This window comes from Enoplosus armatus, chromosome 7 (assembly GCF_043641665.1).
Source record: "Enoplosus armatus isolate fEnoArm2 chromosome 7, fEnoArm2.hap1, whole genome shotgun sequence".
Classification (NCBI taxonomy): Eukaryota; Metazoa; Chordata; class Actinopteri; order Centrarchiformes; family Enoplosidae; genus Enoplosus; species Enoplosus armatus.
Genome location: NC_092186.1, coordinates 2,450,585 through 2,462,588, shown reverse-complemented (window position 1 = coordinate 2,462,588; position 12,004 = coordinate 2,450,585). Strand labels below are relative to the sequence as shown.

Genomic DNA, 12,004 nt, shown 5'->3' with positions numbered 1-12,004 from the left:
CTATGAAAGCTGCTATAAAATAAAGTTCGATTGATTAACTGATTTTAACAAAAGACTTGATAAAGTCTAAAGTAAGTAAAAAAAAACAAAAACAAAAGATGAAACAGGGAAAAGGAGGAGAGAGACCAGCACCTAATTCAAATCTAAATCTACATCTAATCATTGGTATTTTCTTTCATATTATTTGCATTTTTATTCAAATTCCTCATTCATTTAAAATAAGAGGAACGGAGCTTTTAAAAAAAAACTTTCTATGATTATTTTTGCATGTAAACCCTGTACTTTACTTTTTTATGTTTATTTTGTTCTACATTATTAGACCTTCGATGCAATGTACTGAATTTGTATTGTATTAAGTTCTAAATATTTCCATATTATTATCTATGATTATCTAATAGAGATAATAGTATATTATCTATATTTTCCATTACAAAACAACGGTATCATCAATGTCCACTAGGGGGCCACAGTCAGCGAGGGACGATGTTGCAACTGTTAAATTCTTCCGGGTTGTGCTTCTTCTCTGATGCAGCCGTAAACAATAACATAGGGGCAAAGCTGAAGTTGTGTAACTTCGTTCAACAGTAGAGACTCCCGGTAAACTCACTGGGAAACCGGGCTCCTGTTCGGCCATGTTGTTCCTCCGGACTGCGGCTCTCAGCTGCAGAGGTCTGACCGCTCTGCGCTGCCTGCCCATCGGCTACACCACCTGCAGAACCACCGCTACATACATCCAGGGCCAGAGCCCGGAACCACGTATCCGAGAATACTTCTACTATGTTGACCACCAAGGACAGGTGAGTGAATGAAGTGACACAATACAAAACCTTCAAAAATAGAATGAAACGTTAGTTTCTCCTGCTGGCGTGACATGTTGGTGTGTGCTCCATGTGCAGCTTTTCCTCGATGACACCAAAGTGAAGAACTTTGTCACCTGCTTCAAAGGTAAAACTGAACACACACAACACATAAAGCGTTTATTTAACAAAAGAATGAATAGCTCATAAGTCTCCCCACATGCATCCTCGTGTATTGATGTGTATTAAACAAACAGTACACTCAGCATGTCAGGATGAACCTGCTCTGGGGCCTCAGGACAAAATGTAGTCTCTCTGCGTTGTGTACAGTAATGCTGTCCTGGAATATTATATAGCATCAGGTTTTCAGTGTGGGAATCCCATAAATCTCAACATTGTTTAGGAATATGCATCATGTAATCACAGTATCTGCTAAAATACTTGAGTTTTAAAACTGGGATTGGCACTTTCTCAAAAGGTTAATGCTGGCAATATTCTCTGATTTTGTTATTGTCAACAAATCACATGTTTTTGGACAACAATGGAGCTCTGTGGCACTGAGGAAGAAGATACTGTATATCAGGCTTTGACCCCCACACACACACACACACACAATACTCAGACCTAAAACCTGACCCTGACTGCAGGTTAAAGTGTGAAAACACTGCTGATGCCAACAGAGCAAAACTCATATTTGCATGATCTTTCTGTTGCTTTATTGCTCAGCAGCTCCTCGTCATCCCTGTTTCTTTATTACCAGATAAACAGTTCCTGGTCTTCTTCTTCAGTCGTCTGCGTTCAAATCAGAGCGGCCGTTATGAGGAGGACTTCCCCTTCTTGTCCCTGTGTGGCAGGGAGAGGAACTTCCTGCGCTGCGATGACCGTCCTCTGGTCTTCACCCACCTGCTGCAGAGTCCTACAGGATTACAAGGGATCACGGGAGACCAGGAGCTGCTGTCGTACTGCGGCGGGGCGGAGAAGCTGTCCACCCCGTTCCGCCCGGAGGCTCTGTACATGCATCCTGTCAGTGGACGAGTTTACCACCCCTGCTCAGAGCGCGGAGGGGGGGTCGGCCTGGTCAGGTCGGCTCTGGCCATCGAGCTCAGCCCTTTCTTTGTTTATGCTGCGGAGCACGGCCAATCGGGACAGCCCACGCACTTTCTCCGGGGAGGACAGAAGCACGCACTAACCAATGAGCTCGCAGGATTCTTCCCCGCTGTGGAGGAGGGCAGCGGGCAGCAGGGAGAACTGGGATAGTGGCTTTGACAGAACTGGTCAAAGGTGTACTTTAGATTTTGATGTGTGGACATCATCAGTGTCCCCTTTCTCACAGCTGTGATCACAATGTGATTTGAAGCCTGGGCCGATGTGTTTGCTTCTAATTCATTGGCTAAAGCAGTTGCTCTAAAATGTTTTTGGCTTGAGACCCCTCAAACAAAGCACACGCCTCATTACAGGTTGCAGGTGAAGATTCTCTGGATTAATCCAAGTCATATTTATGGTCCTGAACAGGTTTAACTACCCAGTAATTGTAACTGGGTGTAGCAGAAGTATGTCCATTTTCTTTCCTTTCCTGTTGATCATCTGAAAACATGTTGTATTTATCATCCTGACCCCCAGGTCGGAGACTAATAAAGCCGTTGAGAGACAGTAAGCTCTTTTTTTAATGTCGTCACACACATTCAACAAGTACACTTTCCTCACCACGGCCCTTTCAGCTCAGACATGTTTAAGATTCAGTCACATGCAAATCTGATTCTCAGATGAAACCTTAATTAACCCAAATTTGCTGAAGAGAACAGTTACTTTGCATATTGAGGTGCAGACGTTTATACATCAAACAACAGAACATACCCAGAATAATCTATACACTGCAAATATAGAACATTTAATATTATCAAAACAGCTAGTGTCTCCTTACAGAGCAGCAGCAGAGCGTAACACAGAATAAACTCAATACATAATTAAGTGTTGGAAATCGACATACTGGTGTGCTTGCATAGAAAATACACATTTGAACCATACAATATTTATTTATATGTGCACGACGATATCTTTTGGCAACTGAAATGTGTGAAGGGGGAAAAAAAAACACCTCATGAAAAGTATTTCAGAATAAACTAACTAAGCTAAATAAAGTGTTTTCTTTTCTGGTACATTCTTGATACAAAGGTTTGAAGTGAAACTTCAGATGTGAACACTCTCTGTCACACGCAGAGATGACGGCACACAAGTACATTCACTCAAACAGGGTACTGCATTCTGAGGTACTTTAATTATTTCCATTTAGTGCTGTTTTATACTTTTACTCCTCATTCATCTGACTGATGTAGTGGTTACTGTGCAGATGAAGAAAACTGATGTTCTAATCATTGCTGCAGTTTAAACTATCCAACAGTAAAGTTACACCTAACTGAGTGTTTTTTACTACTAAGTACCTTTACTGCCAAGTTATATGTACTTTTACTGTATTCCATTTTGACTGCAGGGGTTATAGTTTTGACATTTTCCACAGTGAAGGTTTGTAGTGCTTCTTCCACCGTCGGTCGGGAACACGTGGATAACTGTCCCTCATTCACTTTGTTCAAGTTACTGCTGGACATTTTCTTTCTGCTCCTGAACGAGATGAAGCCAGCAGGATGGATGAGATTATAAATGACACGCCGTCTAATCAAAGGTTTGCTCTCTGAAGTGTCAGCTGGAACTGGGATCGCAGCACAGTCCATCACGCCTCCTGCGGTTCTGCCTTCGCGGTGTCAGTCAGCGCCTCCGCTCTGCTGCAGCCTCAGTAGGCGAAGGAGTCAGCGGGGCTTTGGGGAACTGCAAGTCCCAGAGATCTCTGCACCAGTTAACTTGGAACCAGGGTTTGAATAACATGGCAGCGCCGTCCAGCAACACATGCGGGGTCATGGAGCGGTCTATCCGGGAGCGGGTCCCCCCGCTGCTGACGGACTTGTACCAGTTCACCATGGCGTACGCATACTGGCGGGCCGGCCGGCACCAGGAGCCCGCCGTGTTCGAGCTCTTCTTCAGGGACAATCCGTTCGGCGGCGGCTTCTCGCTGTTCGCCGGTCTGCACGACTGCCGGCTGTTCCTCCGCAGCTTTCGCTTCACAGACGAAGGTGAGGAAGTCCGCGTGGCCCGAATGATCTCCGTTATTACTGTTCAAACGGCCGCAAAAGACCAAACGTGATGAATGACTGTTATATTTCATCAGATCGGCTTGACGTTGTTTTCCTCCAAACTCCTTTTTACGCATTCCGTTGTGGTTGCGCAATACCTCACCGCGCGACCCCTGCGAGGGGTTCAATGAGACAGCGCGAGCGCCGGGGGGGGGGCTTTCAGTGAACTTTGACGTTTAGCTCCAAACTTCAGCACACAAGAATAATCTGTAATCTCCGGCGTGCTGGAAGGATCAGAACATGAAGCAACATGGCACACAGCGCACAGCCTGAAATCATATACAAGGTTATCTGTCTGTGCACACGGTGTTACCCAACACTTATTATATTATGGCGTCGGTTATCACTGATGGATTAACATGGAAGCAGTATTTTAAAGTTGTAACTGGTACTTTATACACAGTTGGGTAGTTTCATATGTAAGAATGCACCAGAGTCTGCAAAGTAGCTGTAGTTGTCAGATAAAGTACATCTGAAATGTAGTGAAGTAGAGATATAAACTGTAAAGTACAAGTACCAGAAGGAGAACAATGTACTGGAGTAAATGTACTTAGTGAGGTAGACGCTGGTGAAAGAAATATCACACTGTAAAATATTCTGTAACATTCAGTATCTGGTGTCAAAGAGTTATTTCAGTAAAAGTTCAGAGGTATTTTTACTTCAGTAGTTTCGTTTCAAAAACGTACTCATGATGTAGAGAGGCGCTTTGTGTTGTTGTGTTGTTGAATATGTTGTGCTGCTGGAGTATTGTTACAGATTAATGAACATGTCAACACCATTTTAATGGTGTAACTTTAAATACAGCACCGCTGGTCAGTTTAATCTACAACAACGAGTCATGTTTCATAAACAGATGTTTTTATGTAAAGTCTTCATCTGAAGAGAACAAAATGTAGATTACTTGAGTAGGATTTTAGATAAAGGACTTTTACGTTTAAGTATTTTTACATGCTGTATTGGTACTATTCCTTAAGTAAAGTACTTAGTTACTTTCCACCACTGCACTCAGTGAGCTGTCATGGCCGCATTCAAACATGTTTAGTCTAAACTTCATCACAGTCACACCAAAGAAGGGTCTGTTGGTATCTGCTGGATGAGATTAACTGTACAGAAAGTTATTAGATTTAGCTCTATTACTGTGTGTGTGTGTGTGTGTGTGTGTGTGTGTGTGTGTGTGTGTGTGGGGTGAGACAGGACATGTGAGGGAGGGCACATGGAGGTCACGTGCCTGTGTGGGAGCACATCTGTTGTAGGATGAAGGATGCCCTCTGTTGTGTTCCAGCTGTTGTGTAAACGTTGTGTTTTGTGGATCCAGATGTGGAGTTTCTGCGCTCCGTCCTGCCCCCCGCCACCGACCCTGCCTTCTTCCAGTTCCTGCGGGGCCTGGACTGCTCCGGCGTCACCCTCCGCTCCGTCCCAGAGGGCACTGTGGTGTTTGCCAGGGTGAGCTGCCAGGGTCAAAGGTCAAATACAGGATCTGTGGGGGGTCAGAGGGAGTAACTTGTGCTGCGTCTCTAAAACATCTGCAGGTGCCTCTGATGGAGGTGGCAGGTCCTCTGGCTGTGGTTCAGCTGCTGGAGACCAGCTTACTGTGTCTGGTCAACTACGCCAGGTAACAACCGACACACACACACACACACACACACACACACACACACACACACACACTTTAATCCTTTGGTCAACTCATCCCTGAATGGTCCACGGCTACTGTTGATGTCACGTCCTTCCCTTGTAATTGAGTATTTTTATATTTAGTAACCTCTTTGTGGTCCTGAAGTCTATTTCAGATTCAAAACTATCCAAAGATACCAAATATTTCAGCTTGAATTATGAGGAAATGTATATAAATTGTACATACAAAGAATCATGACTCAGCGTTTTATAACACGACATAAAGCAGCCTGTTTCAGGTCTGGACTCTGTTCTCTTCTCTGTTGTCAGTCTGGTGTGCAGTAACGCAGCCCGGTTCCGCCTGGCGGCCGGGCCCAGGAGGAAGCTGCTGGAGATGGGCCTCAGGAGGGCTCAGGGACCAGATGGAGGCCTCACCGCCTCACGATACACTCACATTGGAGGTGAATGCCGTGTGGTCTGTCAAACATTCATGTTCTGACTCTCATTATGTCAAACTTCTGACAGGTCTTCTCTTTTTCATATAAAACTCAAATAGCCATCCAGGCCATTTCCCTCTGGGGTAGGATTACAACCACCATCACTTTCCCTCCCCAACAAAACATTCATAGATGTGGGCAGTCTCACTGAGAGGAGGCCTCGTGGATCTGGATCCACATAAAGAGCCTTAACCAACCCCAGAAGCTGAGAAAACTTTGAAAGAATGATTTAACTTTACCTTCATTTCCACGGCTGAAATGTGGAGGAATGAGTGTTGCACAGTGGGTCTCCAACAAGTAGCGAACGTACACAAAGAAAAGGGGCTTTTTCTCTTGTGGTTAGAAGTTAATACCAATGTCAGAGCTGCAAAATTACAGTTACATGATAACGTATGAACAACAATTGAACAGGAGCCAACAGAGACTGTTTCTAAATGCTCCTAAATGAGCTGAGTGTGTCCTGAGTTTGTCTCTTGATAATGTTGACACACCCTCAGACTGACACTAGAATCTGTCTTCCAGGGTTTGATCTCACCAGTAACGTTCAGGCTGGTTTCCTGTTTGGGATCCCCGTCGCAGGGACCATGGCGCACTCATATGTCACTTCCTTTACCTCCCTGGAGGAGGTCTGGCCACAAGTGAGTATGTGTCCCCCCCCCCCCAGTCGTCCTCAAAGGACGACATCCAAAGCTGGCGGTGAACATTTTACCGTCTTTATTTCTTTGTTGTCATGTTATTGTTAGAGAATGGGACAGACCACCTCAGAGTATACCACAACACACCAATACACATACACCATAAGAGTCCAATTAGCTAGAAATGGGTACAGCTCTGGTTGACTTTTAGCTAGTTAGAAATTTAGTTTGTAAGTTTGAAACTTTACATTTACAATATGACATATATGGGAACAGACATCAGAAAAAATCAAATTTGAGCACAGTGGCAAAGTGTGAAACCTCAGTGGAGCATCTGTGTCAGTGATGGCGTAGAAGAAGAAGCAGCTGGAGGCGTCATGAGTGTTGCAGGAAGCATGTCGCCAACAGTGGAGTTGATAGTGACGAGGAGCGCAGTGCTAGAAAACCTTTAAACTGAGAAGAAAAAGTGGGTTGTTAATGTTAAGTTCTGCAGTTTTAAAACTCTCTCTGTTGGTGCATTCAAAGACACTCTGACATTTGAATAACACATCCCTGTTCGATGTTTCCTCTCAGACTCTTGTGGCAGTGAACGGGGACCCCGATCCAGTGGACTTCATCTCGTTGACGAAGGGCTGGTTGAGTCGCGTGTGTGAGCTTCTGGGAGCGGAGCCCGGGAAGATCCGCGAGGGCGAGCTGGCCGCCTTTTTATCCTACGCCATCGCCTACCCTCAGAACTTCCTCCCTGTGATCGACAGCTACAGTGTTGGCTGGTAACTAGTGATGTGATGTGATTCATGACAAACAGAGTTTCAGGTTGTAGTATAAGACCCTTCATTAATGTTGTCCCTCTTTACTTCAGTCTTCCTGTAGGTGTATTATTACCCACTTTTACATTTTCATGCTGCATTAAATTATTGTTACCACTAGGTGTCACTAGTGGACAGTGAGTACACTGTTCTTCTGAGAAAATGGTGGAAAATTTCCCTGAACTTTTAACATCTTCTTCATCTAACCTCATGATGACATTTGTGTGTGTGTGTGTGTGTGTGTGATTTCAGTAGCGGCCTGTTGAACTTCTGCGCTGTGGCCTTGGCTCTGTGTGAACTGGGTTACAGGCCTGTAGGAGTTCGTCTGGACAGCGGGGACCTCTGCAGGCAGTCAGTTGATGTCCGCCGTGTCTTCAGACTCTGCAGAGAGCAGTGAGTCAGGCGCCATGCTGTATGTGTGCATCAATATGTCTTTAAAACCTTACAGTGAGAATATATCTTCCAGATGTTCCTGTTTTCATCTGTTCCTTCTGCTCGCTTCGTCTCTGCAGTTTCTCCATCTCCACCTTCGATTCACTGATCATCGTCGGGACCAATAACATCTCAGAGCAAAGCATGGCGGAGCTCAACAAGAAGGTAGCTCGACTGAACGTGTGGATTGTTTAGGATGAACAAGAAGCTCATTTTATTGTCTGTCATCTTTACTCCCTCCCCCCCCCTGATGTTCTGTGTATCGTTGTTTCAGGAGAATGAGATCGATGTGGTCGGTGTTGGAACACATCTGGTCACCTGCACAAAACAACCCTCTCTGGGCTGTGTGTATAAGGTAACAACGGAGACAAAAGTGCACTGAACTGTCTCTCCAATTGTCCTGAACTCACTTCTCCTATCATGTTAACATTTGTATGCTGCCATTTTTGTGTGCGTGTTAGCTGGTGGAGGTGAGGGGGAGGCCCAGGATGAAGATCAGTGAGGACCCACAGAAGAGCACCGTCCCTGGGAGGAAAGCGGTCTACAGGCTGGTAGACGCTGAGGGTGAGAACTCGTCTTCTCTCCCTGCTTCACCCCAACTTCACCCACTTGTTTCCCTCTCTGTGTTTCTGTCACTACCTTACTTGAGCTTTGGCTGCTTTTTTAGCTGCACAACATTAACATCAACATCCACGGAGCTACAGCTAAGACCATGTAGATTTGTCTTATGCCGTGGTAGCCATCCCTTTAAGGTTGTTTTTCTAGACAATTTATTATAGTACATGGCCTTTCTACTGGCACCACCCTTGCTACAAATGATCAAATGATTTATTATGCAGTGGTGAGGCTGCTAGTGCACCTGTAAACCTTTCTTCTTCTTCTCTCTTTGCAGGGCATCCCTTTCAGGACCTGGTGTGTCTCGCTGTGGAGTCTCCTCCAGAGGCAGGAGTCTCTCTGAGCTGTTACCCTCTGGGGTGTGACGATACCTCCTCTGTCTCAGTCACTCCAGCTCAGGTCACCTGTCTGCGTCAGGAGGTGTTCGCCAAAGGACAGGTGAGGATCTGTTCAGCCTCACCTACGTTAGCAGACTAGCTGCTGCTGACGTCCATATTGCTGCTCGTTTTGGGGGTCATCATCTGAATAAGGTCTGGCGAGTGCTACACCAGAGGGGGAGCAGAAGTCTCGATATGTTGAACAGCAGTAGACACTCTGGGCGTCATGGGGACGACACACCCATTAAGTCTGCAATTTGGACTCCCTACACTTAAACCATAAACCACGTCTGAAAGCAGCAACTTCAAGGATGTTGAAATATGAATTTCCTTGTGTGGGCCTTAAAGTACAAGAGGGCATCCTGTGTGCTCTGTGTGACATTCACTTGTGCACAGACTCAGGGTTAGGGTTATTAACAATAAACACAGTTAATACAATAACAGCAGCAGCATCTATTATACTGCCTTAAAGAATCATACTTAATAAAAAGACAGATTGATAACTGTTGTTTATGGTAAACTATGTTTTGGGAGGCATTGAAGAGTACATAACAAGACAATATGGCATTGTATTGTATTGTGTAGGCGTGTAGTCTTTCTGAATGTGTGTCCCACTCTTTCTAGGTCACACACCCTCTGTGCAGCGCTGCAGAAACTAGAGCAAAGGTCCAGGGATCCCTCCAGACTCTGCACCCTCGACATAAGAGGCTGCAGGAGCCGGACTCTTACACAGTGAGTCTCACACTCAAGATCTGTAGTGGACACATTAACAGGAACATTCAGACCTTCTCACAGACAGAAACTATGTATGCTTGTATAAGATTTTTATTTCTTGTCTGTGGTGTTCTCTCCCTCCAGGTGGCGCTCTCAGAGGAACTCCACAAACTCGTCGCAGAGATTCGACGAGGAAGCTCCAACAGCAGCAACTTTCTTTTAGCCAACTAAAGATAATCCGAGACAACTGTTGTGTTGTCGTCTCCTGTGCTCTAGTCTTTTTATTTACACTCTTTTCCAAAGTATATAAAGTATGTTTGTAGAGCATGGTCCTAATGAACTCTGACAGTGTTAACGCCGTACTCTCCAAATACAGGAATACACAATCGTGTTGTGGCCTGTGTCATTCAGAGCTAACGTCTCTAAAACAGAGTTACAGGAAGTCCAGCGAGGACAGACGGAGGCAAATGAAAACAGAGCGTCCGTCTAACTCGGATTTATTTTCTGCAGAAAACTGTGGTTTTGATGGTTTCAACAAGAGGCTGACAAACACTTCAAGCTGAAGGAGAATGTAACTGTGGAGCCACACAGTGTCAGTCACACTGTCTACACTGTCAGGTCGATGTGGACGTCGAGATAAGCCGTTAAATGGCCCTGACCTTTGTTCTTTGCCTCTGTTTTTGGTTTAGGGCAGTCTGAGATCCTCACAGCTTTAAATCAAAACACAGAACTGCAACCTGTTAATTCCCTCAAGCTGAACAACAGGTGTTGTGAGACACAAACTAACACCAGACAGCAGCTAAAACAAAGCCGTAAAAGTTTTGTTTAAGTCACTAAAGAGAGTAAAACTCGGAAACAATAGTTTGACCAAAAGAAAAACAAGAGAACACTCAAGATCCACCTCTTCAGGAGATTTCAGCCACATCTGGCAGCCATCCTCAGCGTGGAGTGTGCTCCTTTGACATAGTAATAGTTCTGTTAAAGTGAAGTAAAAACCTTTTATATGAACTGACTTGTACTCTACAGAGACAGATGTTTCCCTCAGGAGACGGTGGAGACCAAAGACAGAGCTAACGGAGAGAGAACATCTCGTTCATCAGGCGATGATGATGTTGCTCGGTGTCTTCAAAATATGTCAACGCTGTGTTTTAGTGACCAAAAAATGTTTTCAGCTGCTGTTGGCATTAAAGCTTTTAAACTTCTTGCCCTCCAGTGGGAGTGAAAAACTGAAATGTACCTAGATCTGTAAATAATCACACAAACAATTTAGGATAAAAGAAAAGGGGAAAAAAAGAAGATATGTATCACTGCAATCAGATCAGATGCAAACTGCTAAAAAACTGCACTCATTGTCACCAGGATTGTCCTACTTTTCTTCAGACAAAGCGTTGGCCAGCAGAATAGCTCTTGAGCAGATAGTGGCTTTGAGTCAGCTCACATGGCGAGTGTAGTGGGAGTGTAGTGGGAGTGTAGTGGGAGTGTAGTGGGAGTGTCGTGCCTCCCACTCGTTTAGTTCCAGGTGCATTCTTTGTCATGTAAAACCTCCTGACAGCGTGCAGCTGATATTTGCTCTTGTCTGGTTTGTGTTTGACCTCGCTGGGACTCAGGAGGCTTCAGTGATCGACTGAAGAGTTACTCCTCTTCATCCCTCTCCACTCTGTCATGAAAACTCTTTTCTATAATACTCTCCATCCCGCTGCCTTTCCGCTGCCGGACATGTGAGAAGCGTCTCTTTGGATTCTGATTGGCTGGCTGCTGACCAGTGGCGGTACACCCAGCAGACATATGGAGCTGATTAGACATGGAGAGGCTGTGATGTCATCCACGACTGTCTCCGCTCTGTGAGGAAGACAACCCTCAGGGTGAATCTCACACACTCAGCCTTCAGTACGGGTTTGTCCTTTTACAGCCTCAGAGCCGGCGAGGAGTCCCGTAACTGATACTCATCATCCGTGTTGGAAGAAGAACTTTTACTTGAGTAGAAGTAGAAATAACACAAAGTAAACACACTCAGAAGAAGTCCTTCCTTCCTGCACTTAAAAGTAAAATCATCAAATATACTAAACACCCTTCAACAGTGTCGTGTTGAACGCTGGTATGTACACTGTGTGTATACATGTATTATTGAAGCGCTCTTTATGCGTTAACATGTAAGCAGCATTTTAATGTTGTAGCTGGTGGACGAGAAGCAAATCTGAACCTGGAGCTGGTTTATTTCTTAAAATGCATCTAATCCTCATCTGCAGAGTAACTCTAGCTGTCAAAATAAATGTAGTGGAGTAGAAAGGGCAATATTTATCCTTTATAATTAAAAAGGGTTCAGCTCATTTCATTA

At 44.8% G+C, this 12,004-nt stretch overlaps 2 protein-coding genes across 2 annotated transcripts; both read left to right on the top strand.

Annotated features, from left to right (window-relative positions):
• The first annotated feature begins 562 nt into the window (after positions 1-562).
• Positions 563-2,447, top strand: c7h8orf82 (chromosome 7 C8orf82 homolog). The gene is made up of 3 exons (XM_070909327.1): positions 563-797; positions 897-945; positions 1,558-2,447. Exons 1-3 carry the CDS (start codon positions 633-635, stop codon positions 2,052-2,054), a joined length of 711 nt encoding a protein of 236 aa, XP_070765428.1. The 5' UTR covers positions 563-632; the 3' UTR covers positions 2,055-2,447.
• A 1,225-nt stretch (positions 2,448-3,672) lies between these two features.
• naprt (nicotinate phosphoribosyltransferase) lies at positions 3,673-9,939 on the top strand. The gene is made up of 13 exons (XM_070908293.1): positions 3,673-3,919; positions 5,295-5,422; positions 5,509-5,591; positions 5,924-6,054; positions 6,613-6,728; positions 7,299-7,495; positions 7,784-7,924; positions 8,044-8,128; positions 8,238-8,318; positions 8,425-8,527; positions 8,856-9,016; positions 9,580-9,687; positions 9,814-9,939. Exons 1-13 carry the CDS (start codon positions 3,673-3,675, stop codon positions 9,898-9,900), a joined length of 1,668 nt encoding a protein of 555 aa, XP_070764394.1. The 3' UTR covers positions 9,901-9,939.
• Positions 9,940-12,004: the final 2,065 nt, after the last annotated feature.